This window comes from Medicago sativa, chromosome 4 (assembly GCF_051527215.1).
Source record: "Medicago sativa cultivar Bolivia chromosome 4, Bolivia_mono, whole genome shotgun sequence".
NCBI lineage: Eukaryota > Viridiplantae > Streptophyta > Magnoliopsida > Fabales > Fabaceae > Medicago > Medicago sativa.
In genome coordinates this window covers 56983816-56997958 of record NC_140752.1, presented here as the reverse complement: position 1 = coordinate 56997958, position 14143 = coordinate 56983816, and the positions used below count along the sequence as shown (strand labels likewise).

General features: G+C 40.4%; 1 protein-coding gene across 1 annotated transcript; it reads right to left on the bottom strand.

Annotated features, from left to right (window-relative positions):
* Positions 1 to 759: 759 nt before the first annotated feature.
* LOC146930110 (uncharacterized) lies at positions 760 to 1167 on the bottom strand. Its single transcript, XM_085707476.1, has one exon. It carries the CDS (start codon positions 1165 to 1167, stop codon positions 760 to 762), a length of 408 nt encoding a protein of 135 aa, XP_085563602.1.
* Positions 1168 to 14143: the final 12976 nt, after the last annotated feature.

Genomic DNA, 14143 nt, shown 5'->3' with positions numbered 1-14143 from the left:
CAAAACTACGCAAAGGTAAAACTTTCCAAACAAAGTAACTTACTACCTAGGAAGGAAAAAGGTAAAACTTTGATTTCATCAAGTCAAAGAAACAAAACACTGGGCGGACATGCAAGAATCTCCAGTCATTAAGTCACTTCGTCGAAATAATGACTGCGGGGGGTAGTCCATCCCACCACAACTCGACTTAAGAGCTTCGCAATCCAAAAGCAGACAAGTTCATAAGTTGAGCAGCTAAGAGCGCACGAATTACTGCAATCTGTAAAAAACATAAGGCAGATAGATAGTTCGCCCTCGACAGCAACTAAGAGCGCACGAATTATTGCAATCTGTCAAAAACATAAGGCAGATAGATAGTTCACCCTCGACTGCAGTTAAGAGCATACGAATTATCGCAGTTTATCAAACATACAAGATAGATAGATAATTCGCTCTCAAGCAATACTTCAAACAGTATCAAAAAGCCTCACCCAACGAGCATGCAACATTCAGCATACTAGAAAGTAAATCACGCATTTCAGGAACGGATGTTTAAAGAAGCAAAAAAAACATACGAGCCACAAAGGGTCGTATAATGTCAGAGGCACGAAGGCCAGTCAAGCAAAAGCAAAAAATATATTACAGGGAAAAACAAAGCCCGGGCTTTTCAAACATGCTCATCATCATCCTGATCAACAATCTCGCCATTTCGCACGTACTTTAGAAAGTTAAGCCCGTCCTCACGGAGCTGTACGCCAGGGTTCACTACCTTGAGTTGCTCTATGACGTCTCAAAGCCATGATGAGCTGCACCTACAAGGTTTCTCTCCAGTTCCTCAAGCCTGTACACCAAGGCAGGGCGGGCCAACACCGCTATGTCCTCTGTCTCGTCTTCACCAGGCTGGGTTGCGTCACGAAGAGCATCTTCAAGAGTCCTTTTCTCTGCAGCGAACTTGGCATGGACCTCAGTCAGCTCTTGACGGCAGCGGGACCCCACTTCAGCTTTCTCCTCCAGAAAGGCTATTAGCTTGCCATTCTCGGAGACCTTCGCTTTCAGTGCGGCCACCTCCGCCTCAAGTTTAGTTATTCTTTTGGTCGTCGCCTCCTGCTCGCGACCAAGAGCATCTGCTCGAACAGCTTCCTCCATGGATGAGTTGTTAAGGAAGACGGCGACCTCCAAGGCCCTCATAGCACAAACGACCCCTCGGTCACTGCACGAGTCCGACCAGCGGTCCCCAAGTCGCGGATGGCCTTCAACTCAGAGTCACCAAGGTACAAGGAAGCCTGAGGACCAAAACGGTCTGACTGGGACCACACCTTCGGAAGCTGAAACAGTTCCTCATTAGTGGAAGGAACACCTCTGGAAGTAGCTACTTCCTGAGTTTGGACTTGCTTGCCTTTATCCAAAGCGGCGACCCTCCTCCTCTTCAAAGGAACCTCTTCCTCATCCACCTGTTCATTAGCCAAACGAACGAGGAACATGCATCCGCCGTCCTTTCCCGCTGCTCATCTCTTTTTCTGCTGCCACTACCTTGGTCGGTCACTTTCTGGTTAGCCTTGTTCACTAGGGAACGGATATGGGACATCTTTCCTGCACGTGAAAAACAAGGACGAATCATTAGTCAGGAAACTCAAGGGAACGAACGATAAAGAAAAACACATCAGCACTAGCATACCTAGAAGAGCTAAAGGATCCTTGGAAAAAACCAAAGAACGGGTATCAATCAATCGGGGCTTGGTAGCAGGATTCCCTCGTAAATCCATCACCGGATCGCCGCCATCATCGACCACCACCGATCAAGAAAAAGAGTTCACAAACCCCACTAGTTTGGCGAAACTATCTTTGTTCCGCTTGGTCAACTTGTCATAGCTAATCCTATACATGGTGGGCTCATGCTTCAGATGGTCACGACTCCAGTTAAAACGGATTCGAGGAACGAGCGCAGGCGCGACACTACCCTTCCCGCGGGGCCTATCGACAATCTTCAAGACTCTCTGAAGCGCTGTTTCTGTTCGAGGCCTCACCAGGAAGAACCTCTCATGAAACTCGGCAACACGGGCACCAAAAACCTCAAAGAGAGAGGTGCGCTGATGAAACGACACCCAGCTGCAACCGCCATCCGTGTCCAGGTTTCGACGGACAGCGAAGATAGCAAAGAAGAGGTCTCTTGAGGCAGGAAGTCGGAGAAAACGACATACCAATTCAAAATCTGACATATAGGCAAAGCAGTCAGGTCTCAATTGGGAAGGACACACCTCCAGCCACTCTAAAACGCTGGTCATGAAAGAGGAAAAGGGGAGCCTAAAACCCACTTCCTTAAAGGTCGCTTCGTACATGGGTAAACGATCTCTTGGGAAACGCAAGCATACTCGGTCCGAAACTTTGGGGAGGAGGATCTCCCAATCTTCTTTCCTCCCTATTGGGCAGCGAGGAACCACCCCAGCGCCGTCTACCGCAAATTGGGATGCCGCCCCTAAGATCTCCCCGCTTATCCAAGAATTAACGGACATTGCTCCTTTGTCCCCTCTTAAGTTTCTCACCTCGATCAAACCTGGAAGGAGGAAAACATGGGGAAGGTCACTATCATCTTCTCCAAAACTAAAGGGTTCGATCGCAAAGAAAAATTCTAGAAGGTCTAGGGGCACTCTAAATAGGTGAAAAATCCTACGCTACAGCTAACCCTAACCCTAGAAGCGTAAGCCTGTCGCCAATGTTTTTCTAAACACTAGACAAAAAACAGACATCACATCTACAAAACTCTTTGATGCACGGTGGAAACCGCCCAAACCAACGGCGGAAACCACTGAGTCAAACTACTCCTACCCTAGAAGCATGCATTCCTACAGTCTCTAAAGAAGAACAGAAACTAAAATACAGAAGTAAAAGAGATGAGTCAACAGAACTCTACCTGTGAAGAAGAGAATGAAGTTACGGTTGGAATGCGAAAACCCGAAAGAACTTTGCTTTTGGAAACTGGGAGAAATCTCTAAGTCTCTGAAATTCGAAAATGCAGTGACTCTCCAAAACAACAGTGGAACTATTTATACTCGTATCACAAACCACCCAAAAGCCACAAAGTCTATCCGGTGCATCCCTTCACTCGCTACTCCTTCTCTAAAGCGCTACTTCGATGATCCAGATTCAATCATACCTCTTCATCCAAGGGCTATGATCCCTCACTACGTTTCTCCAAACGTCAGGATCCAATCAACGGTGATGATGACACCTCGGAAATACAACCCGAGAACACGCTGGAAACTATAGGTACTCAAGTGCTACCAACAGCTTTCACACGTGTCACTCAGAAACCAAAGGTCATGTCCCTCAACTTCTCCCTCGAGACGTTGGCATTAATTGCGGAATAACATCAGACCAAACTTCCTTACGAGGGAATCTTTCCGTCCGATCTCACCGCCGGACATACATATGCCGGACTTCGCCACATTGACAGGTGAACTTACATCGTTAGAGGGAGAACAAACGCGTCGAGACAGGCGAGCCTAACCGGCCCAAATTCTCAGCATTCTCAGTCCACCTCGCAAACGATCCTCCAAGTCAAGGCATACATGAGTCCACTAACGAGATCCATCTCTTCCCCTAGCACGGAGATACGTACCAACTGAATTCCCCTTGAAGTCGGCCTCCGACGAGCAAAACGCCCGCACTTAAGTCATCACTCTTCATCAAGAGCAACGACTTGGGGGGGCTACTGTTCTGGACCTGCCAAAAGGATTATTGGCCCATCCGCTTAGGCCCAATACCACTCCAAGCCCAAACTCCACGTTTGGCATTATTGCTCACAACTTACCACCTCTCCTGGAGGGGGGTGCACGAATCAAAGAGACCGGTTCAAACGAACCCCAACGTCTCTCTTTCATGTTGTGCACGTTCCCGCAATAAAATCTCTGGCGGTTACACTTCCCACGATTTCGTAACCGCCAGAGCCAGGTGTGCCTCCTCAACGGCTCTGCAGCTCTCCACCTGTATAAATAGGGGACTCAATACAGTCCCCAAGGTAGAACTCTTTCTTCCTCTAAAACCCTCACTCTCTGATCTCTACTGACTTGAGCGTCGGAGCGCCTGCAGGTACACACCCCCCTCTGCTCCAAGAAGCATTTCGACGTATTCCACCACCGTCACAACCACCGCATTCAAAGCACCGGCAGTCTCCTTCTGATCAGGTACGATCAGTCACCATTAGACTTTGGGTAGTACAGTTTGTCGCGTTCTGACCACATGCATAAACAAACAAAGAAATTCATAGACAGAGAATTGTAAAAAATCATTCTAATAGAAGCAAAAGAATTTCGAATGACTATATAACGACATTAACCAAATCAAGCAATATTTCAACGTCTCTGATAAACCTTCTCAATAACTCATTTGTTGTGCTAACACTTGTTATACCCTAATTTTGGACCTAAAAATACTAGCTCCATTCTTCTCTTCTTGCATTTCCAGTCATTTGAATTGTCTCTGATCAATTGCATCTTTCTCTGCATTTTATTTCAATGTCATTTGCAAAATTCATGAAAAGGGTATTTTAGTCATTTCCTGCATTCAAACTCATTTTAGTCCTTGAAAGTTGTTTGAGTCTTTTCAAATAGCCTTGAATAAGTCTTTATTTCAATTCCATGTCAATATCCATTTCAAAAGTTGCATTTGAAGTCACTTTGAGTCAGTTTAGCCCCTAGGGGCATTTTAGTCTTTTCATGTGTTAAAACTCTGTTTAATTTCTAAAAATTGTCTCTGAGTCTTTTCAATATGCTTGTATAAACTTTTGCTTAAATTCCTGGTTAAAAAATCATCTTAAAATTGCATTTGAATCGTTTTGAGTCGTTTTAGTCCCTAGGGGCATTTTGATCTTTTCACACAAAATTTCGACAGAGAGAGGTTACTTTAAAGTACCTCATTTAAGTAGTTGGTTCGTTTTAGTCCTTTTTGTGTTTTTTATTTCGTTTCACTTTATGTTTAGTCAAAATTACCAATTTTTACCCAATTTTATTATTATTTTAATTTTAGTCCTTAAAATCTTCAAATTTGCATTTTTAGTCCCTTGACAGTTTTTACATTTTGGTCCTTAAATGTTTGAAATTTCATTTTAAGTCTCTTTTCTTATTATTATTGCATTTTAGTCCTCCAGTCCTTTTTCTGATTATTGCAAATTGGTCCTTTAACTTTCAAAAATTGCAATCTAGTCCTCTTGTCCAATTTTCAGTCCAAAGTATAGTCCAGAATACGTGGCAAGCTCCTATTGGCTTACAAATACACATGTCACCTATATAAAGGCCCAATCATCACAGTCCCAAACAGAACGCAACAACTCAGCAAAATTCAGTGCCAACTCAGCAAACACATTTCCATTCTCTTTCTAGAATCAAACAAATCAAAACCCAAAAAACTCAAGAACACGATGAAGGTTGAAGCAAGCTTCAAACCCTAACTGTTTTCTTCATCCACAATTCCAACAAAAATCATCAAATCCATATCCAAAACTCATCAATTCATACAGAATCAAGTACCACAAGATCATTAGAAGCAGCAATTTCATCAAGAACGAAAAGAACAATCACGAACCCTAATTTTCCAAGAATCAAATTCGAAGCTAAGATCAAACAAGTTCTTGATGGTTCTCAGTGATTCTCTGCAGAATCTTCATCCCTGAACCGTCTCTTCTGTAATTCAAGCTCCAATTTGTCACGTAGGTGTTTTATCTTGGTTTTCGGGTGTCAAACATTGATTACGTTTGAACCTTTTTAACCGGTGATATCTTATTTTTTCTTGGGAAGGGAAAAAGTAAGCAAAACCCTTGAGAATCGAGGTCCGGGATGAAGGTGAGAAAAACACAAGAAGGGGGGGTTGAATTGTGTTTTGAAAAATTCTTCTTTTCTCCTAAACAATTGAATACACTGATCAGAAGCTAAGTGAGACAGCTTCTGAAGTGATGATCAGAATCTAAATGCAGCGGAATAAACAGAGAGAGAGAGAAGAAGAACGACACAAAGCAATTATACTGGTTCCTTCCACAATCCGGAAGTAGTCCAGTCCCCCTTGCACTTCCAAGGAGATTTCACTATGAGTAATATCTGATTACAAATGCTCAAGCACACAAGCAAGAGACTTCCAATGCTCAAGCACACAAGCAAGAGACTTCCTTTGCTCAAGAACACAATCAAGAGACTTCCTGCTCAAGCACAATTGCAAGAGACTTCCTAACTAAACAAAATTACACAGAAAATTGTTTAAGGTTGAACACTTGATATACAATCAGAGGTGCTCACAATACAAATCAGATACAGACTCAATGGACTTAAGAATTTCTAAGATATGAATTTAAGACACAGAAATTCTAAGTGAATGCAGAACAATTTCAGCAGAGGTTTGGTACTTGTGAGAATCTTGTGAGTCTTTCGTTCAACGTTCTTGCATTACCAATTCTCTAGGTCTTCACTCCTTTATATAGAGGTGTGAAAGAGACGTTGTGAAATTGCCAGCACACCAAAGAGTCGTTGTTGAAGCTTGATCTTTCACCAATGATCTTTTGCCTGATTTGGTTGTTGTCCTATGAAGAACAAATTTGAAATCCATTCCTTATCCAAAGGAACATCTATGCAGGCGAAACCGTATTCTGGAGCTGTTTTCTTGTCCTGTAGCATGGACACAAAACAGAGTAGTGGAGAACGTGGTTGTACAATTCGTACAAAGTACAATGTCAACGCTTTCGTCCAAATTGCAAGCACAAGCCTTCAAACACCTTTGAAATGACCGTTGCAAAATTCCACTAATCCTTTGTTTGTGTTTTCGAATCCAATAGACAGCTTTTGCATTGATAAAACTTCAATTCTTGATTCTTTGCAAATCCAGTTGATATTCAGCTTCTGGTGAAATGGCTTCTGATGAGGCAGCTTCTGATGATGCAGCTTCTGATGACATGACTTCTGCAGCTTCTGATGATGCAGCTTCTGATGATGTGACTTCTGAACTACTTGTCTTCAGGAGCACTATCCTTACTTCAGAAGCGACTTAACTTCAGGAGCGCTTTTTCTCTTCAGTAACAAGTTGCCTTCAGGAGCGTCCAAGCTTCAAATTTTTGTTGTTTCCTTTGCTTCTTTATTTGCTCATTCAGAACCAATGATGATGTAATTTTGTAATTATGGTCCTGTACACTTGAACAAATATTAGCTAGTCCAATTTACAATTTTTAATACCTTGTTATCTTCAAAACTCTTTAAGGTTCATTGTTAAACACATTTTGTTCCAACAATCTCCCCCTTTTTGATGATGACAAACAAAAGTATTTAAAATTGATCAATTGTTGTTAATCTAATTAACAAGTTGACTTTGGGGTTCTGAGGTTTGTAAGCTCAGAATCTGAGGTTTGTAAGCTCAAACTCCCCCTGAGTCTGATAGTCTTTAAGGTGAGGTTTGTAAGCTCCCCCTAAGTTCTATCCAGGTTAATTAAATTCATTTTTCGCGCAATAAAATTATCAGAGCTTAAAAACAAAATTGAATCATTGAAAGAATTAACTTATAGATAAGAAGAATGGTTCAATTAATTTTACTTGAATTTTGATACTCCTTCGTTCGTTCATAGCTTATACCAATAAGGTAAAAATGATAGAAGTTTTTCAAAAATTTCAAATGCCATTAATGGGGCTCAGAGCCTTTAAATACTTGTCACAAATACTCCCCCTTTTGTCATTATCAAAAAAAAGATAAAAATAAGCATAAAAGACAAAAAGATTTGAGAAAAACTCAAACAAAAGAGAGTATACAAGAAATTAATTAAATATATCAGATCAAAAATATATGAACATGAATATCTAAAATATCAGAAGTAGCTAAACAGTCAGAACCAGTAAGCATTCAGAAGCATAGAGAAATAAAACACGATGGTTTCAGAAGCAAGGACTAGGAATTTAAAACAAACATCAAACAAAAAGAAAAACACAAGGGTGTGCAACTAAGGGTTGGTTTGTTGTTGTTTCTTCATCTCCTCCATTTCTTCAATTTTCTTCTGCAACAGTTCTTCAAGCTGTTGTTGCCTCTGGAGAAGAGCTTGTTCCCTTTCTCTAGCTTCTTGCTGCTGCTGTGCCATCTGTTTCTTCAGAAGCTTACACAACCTGGCTTCTCTGGTCAAGTAATCCGTTTCAAAGAAGAAAGGCTGGTTTGCCAGGAGCAGTGTAGAACTTCTTACTCTAAGACTCTGATTCAGATTTTCCATTAGCCTTCTGACTGATGCTTGCTTGACTCTGATGCATTTAGCCTTGATCTCTTCAATAAGCTCAGCTGTCCGGTTCTGAAGAGATGCCCAGGAGTCTTCATATGCACTTGTGAGATCAATTGTCCTTCTTTGATCCACCAGATTATGCATCTGACTCAGGATTGTGAGAAGCTCAGCATTGATATATCCAGATTCCAGGATGTTTGTGGGTGGATGTTCAAGGGTTTCAAGATCAGAATCACAGATTTCCAGATCTTGAACAGGGTTAGGAACTGGAATGGTAAGGTGTGTTTGTGTGTTTGAAGATGAAGGCTGGTCAGAGGCAATGTGAGTGGTAGAGGTTGAGACTTGAACATTGACTAGAGAGATGTCAACATCCATGGGAGTTGGTTCTGGGGATTGTTCAGGTAAAGGTTGAAAGTCAGTTTCAGTTGATGGTTGTTGTGGTGAAGTTGATGTTTGAGTGTTGAGTTGGGGGTCAATGGTAGATATTGGTGATTGTGGGGGTGTTATGGGTTTACGTGGTTCAGGTGTGTGTTGATGGGGGTTTTCTGAAACAACATTTTCAGAAGCAGCTGCTTCTGGAGTTGTTTCAGAGGCTTTTTCTGAGGTGAACTCAACATTTTCTGGAGGAATCATGTTGAGAGGTTGAATGTTAAGGGGTTGAGGGTTAAGGCGAAAGATAGTATCAATGACTGAGAGGGCTTTTTGTTGGTTTTGGTTGATGTTGACTGGCTTTTTAAAGGTTTTTGAAAAAGTTGAGCTAAGGGTATATCATCATCAGAATCATCAGAATCTGATAATGATTTGGATGCGGAATCTGATGATATATTAATTACCTTCTCTGGTTCAGGATCAGAATCCTCTTTAGCAAACTCACTGGTCATCTGCAACAGTTGCTTGGCTTCTGAAACTACAGACTCTTGTAGCTCAGCAGCAATTTCCAAGACTTTTTCAGCTGCTACCTTCTTCTCTTGTAACTCTTTTAACTCCAAATCAGAAGCAGCTTGAGCTGTTAAGGTGATATGAGGAAAATCCTTGGTCCTCCTCAAGGCTGGCTTCCTCTTCCTCTTTGGTATAGCAGGTTGATCAAGAGAAATGCCAACATCCATGATCAACCTGGAATCCATGTCTCCAATAGCTTCCTCAATTGATGGTACTGAAGAACCACCAATCTTGAGCTTGTCAGAAGCAACTCTTGCCTTCTTAACAGACTTTTCAACGTCCAGGTATTCTTCTGCAGACAATTTCCTCTTAGCTCTTCTGCCTTTTGCCAGAGGCACAGTACCACCAAACATTTCCTCAGGTACTTCATCCAACCTGATGACTTTGTTGGTTGCCTCATAGTGATCTATGATGTACCTCATCTGCACTTCAATAGGATCCTTTTTGCAGATGGGTGGAAATTCTCTCATAAGATCAGATACAACAAGAGATTCACTTAAATCAGTTTGAAGTTTGGTGACTTCACTGATTAGCTTCATATTCATGAGAGTATAAGCATTAATGAATTTTCCAGTTTTTGTGTCAAGTAGCTGATCTGTGAAGCCTTGAGATTGACTGAGACTGTCCAAGATACCTCCTTGATAGAATATCTCTGAGAGGAGTCTTCCATAAGGAACCCAGGGTTTATCCAATAGCTGACTCTGTTTCAAACACTCTACCAAGTACTTGAACATGTATTTGGGCACATTCACCTTTTCCTTCTTGATGAAGTGCTGGAGAAGGACCTTCTGAGCTAGATTTGGTTTCACACAGTCACCACATGGAAACAGGTTCTCATTCTGAATCTTCAGAAGCATCTTAATTTCCATGCTCAATTCAGCATATTTCTTCTCCTTCTCAGAATTGTATATCACCAAGTTGGCTTGCTTTTTCCAAATGCGTTTTTCAGCAGCATCTGAAAGATCAATTCCAGAGTAGTATCCAGAAGCTGCAGCCTTAAGAACATACTCTATGTGCCATTGTGCAATTCTTACTGGAATACCACAGATGCTAGACCTGATTTCATCTTCAACAAATGGTGCAAGACCCATTTCTTCTCTTGTTTTCCCTTCTAATTCAGGATACATTAACACCATCTGACTTTCCTCAGCTAAGGATGCCGCTTTGTTGTAAAATTTTGCTCTTACCCAGAAGTGTCTAACCAGAGCTTCATATGTTGGTCCATTCAACATTTTGAAATAATGCATGAGTCCTTGCTCTTCATAGTAGCTTCTGATCCAACACTTATGAAAATCCAGAGAATCAAAATCCACTGGATTCTCTATCTGAACTTGCAAATCCCATTCTTCCAATTTCATGCTTCTTCCTCTGTAGTCATATTCAGGGACCATTCGTGAAGTAGATACTGAATCTTCTCGTTGCGAACTTGATGATGCCATTTGATGATTGACGAAGATTTGAAGAAGATGAAGATTTTAGGGTTCTAAGGTTGAGAGAATGCGCTTACTTCGCAAGAGGTTTGAGAGCAAATGTGTTTGTTGTGAGTGAGTAGTGTGTGAATTGTCAAAGTGTTAAAAGTAAAACGATTGCAATTCAAAAGAGACAAACAAGCATAACATTAATGACAAAATTGGGGGCGCGTGAAAAGTACTTTCAAAGCTATTAAATCATCATTGCCCTTTTAGTTATACACCAACACATACAGGCCACGTAAGAAGTTCACAGAGTAACTACCAAGTTAGTGGGCCAGAAGTTACTTTTTAAAAGGTAACTTCCAACGTTTCCACTAATTCAACTATTCAGAAGCAATAAATCCAGCTTCTGGACTTCAGATGCTGACGTCATCATCAGAAGCGAGTTTTCCTCAGAACCTCAATAAAGAGCTTCTGATGGACTACCGCTTCTGAACTAACTTCAGAACCTAAAATCCTTTTCAGGAGCAAGCAAGCATTTAATCAGATACAAAGTGCATGTTCAAATTTTTCTTTATGAGATCAAATCTTTCAACAGTTAAAGGCTTAGTAAATATATCAGCCCATTGATTTTCAGTATCAATGAATTGTATATCTAAAATTCCTTTTTGAACATAATCTCTGATAAAATGGTGTTTGATTTCAATGTGCTTCGCTCTTGAATGCAAAATTGGATTTTTAGACAAACAAATAGCAGCAGTATTATCACAATAAATGGGAATACTGTTAGCAGTTATCTGATAATCTTCCAACTGATGTTTCATCCAAAGTAGTTGTGTACAACAACTTGCAGCTGAAATGTATTCTGCTTCTGCTGTAGACATAGCAATAGTTGTTTGTCTTTTGCTAGCCCAGGATATAAGATTATCACCCAGAAATTGACAATTGCCACTGGTTGACTTTCTTTCAATCCTATCACCAGCATAATCAGCATCACAGAATCCAATTAGCTTATAATCTAAGGATTTCCTATAAAGGAGTCCAAGATTAGTTGTTCCCTTCAAATACCTGAAGATTCTCTTGACAGCAGTCATATGAGATTCTCTAGGATCTGATTGGAATCTTGCACACAAGCATACACTGAATAAAATATCTGGCCTAGATGCAGTGAGGTATAACAAAGAACCAATCATACCTCTATACAGCTTCTGATCTACTTTAGCTCCTTCATCTTCTTTGCTCAAGTTGCACGTAGGGTGCATTGGAGTGTTCATCACTTTACAATCTTCAAGTTTGAACTTCTTCAGAAGCTCCTTTGTGTACTTTGATTGATGAACATAGACTCCATCTTTGCATTGATTGATTTGAATGCCAAGGAAGAACTTCAGCTCTCCCATCATGCTCATTTCAAATTCATCATGCATTAACTCAGAAAATTCCTTGCAAAGAGATGCATTAGTAGAACCAAATATTATATCATCAACATATATTTGCACAACAAGAATATCTTTCCCAGGGGTCCTTCTGAAGAGTGTAGTATCAACCTGTCCTCTTTTAAAGTCATTTTTGATTAAGAAATTACTTAGTCTATCATACCAAGCTCTGGGAGCTTGTTTCAAGCCATATAGTGATTTCTTCAGTTTAAAAACATGGTCAGGATATTTAATATCCTCAAATCCAGGAGGTTGCTTGACATACACTTCTTCTTCTATGACACCATTGAGAAATGCACTCTTGACATCCATCTGATATAATATTATGCCATGATTAACTGCATAGGAAAGAAGTAACCTGATTGCTTCCAATCTTGCAACTGGAGCAAACGTTTCAGTGTAATCAATGCCTTCTTGTTGACTGTACCCTTGTGCAACAAGCCTGGCTTTGTTTCTTGTTACTTCACCTTGCTCATTCAGCTTGTTTCTGAATACCCATTTTGTTCCAATAATGTTCTTGTGCTGAGGTTTGGGTACCAGATCCCACACATCATTTCTTTGAAATTGATTCAACTCTTCTTGCATAGCTATGATCCATCCATCATCTGAAAGTGCTTCATCAACTGTTATAGGTTCAATCATTGAGATTAGTCCAATCATTGACTCTTCTTGTCTGAAATGTGATCTTATTCTTCTTGGACTATCTTTGTTTCCAATGATTAGCTCCTCAGGATGTGAAGATTTGTGTTTGAATGTGTTTCTGGGAGGATCTTCTTGATGTGAGCCATCTTGTGCTTCATCAGAAGCAGTTTCATCTTGCGCTTCTGATGTGGGTTCAGCTTCTGGACTTTCTTCAGATTCAGCTATCTGATCAGGTTCTGGAGTTGCTTCAGGAACCTGTATCTCTGCAGAACTTTCACCTTGCTTTGAAGTTTTATCTTCAAGCTCCTTGTCATCAAATTTAACGTGCATAGATTCTTCAACACAGAGTGTTTCTGAATTATACACTCTGTATGCCTTTGACCTTTCAGAGTAACCTAAAAAGATTCCTCTTTGGGCCTTGGCATCAAATTTATTTAGGTAGAGCTTGTTGTTCAGAATGTAACATGTACATCCAAATTGATGAAAGTAAGAGATATTGGGTTTTCTTCCTTTAAAGAGTTCATATGCTGTTTTCTCCAAAATAGGTCTAATAAAGATCCTGTTTTGAACATAGCATGCTGTATTCACTGCTTCTGCCCAAAAATGTTTTGGTAAATTGTTTTCATGGATCATGGTTCTGGCCATTTCTTGTAAAGTTCTATTCTTTCTCTCTACAACCCCATTTTGTTGTGGTGTTCTAGGAGAAGAGAATTCATGGAAAATTCCATGTTTTTCACAAAAAGCTTCAAATGGCTCATTTTCAAATTCTCCACCATGATCACTTCTGATTTTCAAAATTTTTGATTCTTTTTCAGATTGAATTTGAGTGCAGAAGCTACTGAATACATCACACGCAACATCTTTACTCTTTATGAATTTCACCCAAGTTCATCTGCTGTAATCATCAACAATGACCAATCCATATCTACTTCCATATAAGGATGCAGTACTCACTGGTCCAAATAAATCAATATGGAGTAATTCTAAAGGTCTTGAGGTTGAAACAATGTCTTTGGTTTTAAAAGATGATTTCACAATTTTCCCTCTCTGACATGCACCACAGAGTGCATCTGAATGATAGTCAATGTCTGGTAGCCCTTTCACAAGTTGCAACTTACTAAGCTTAGAGATTAACCTCCAGTTAGCATGTCCCAACCTTCTGTGCCACATCCATTTCTTATCATTCACTGATAGTAGGCAAATCACCTTCTGATCAGCCAGTTCGGAAAAATTGATTTTATAGACATTGTCAACTCTCTTTCCCTTGAACACAATGGATTTGTATTCCTTGTTGATCACTGTACAGTTGGGTTTTTCAAAAAGCACATCATAACCATTATCACAAAATTGACTAATGCTCAAAAGGTTATGTTCAAGACCATCTACCAACCATACATTATTAATTGAGGTAGAGGAATTACCAATAGTTCCTGTACCTATGATCGTGCCTGATTGGTTGCCTCCAAATTTCACATTTCCTCCCTCTTTCATTGTTAGGCTGAGGAACA

Bases quoted from the DNA above. Each gene is read 5' to 3' on its own strand.
- LOC146930110 (XM_085707476.1), bottom strand. From the start codon at position 1,167: ATGAGGGCCTTGGAGGTCGCCGTCTTCCTTAACAACTCATCCATGGAG.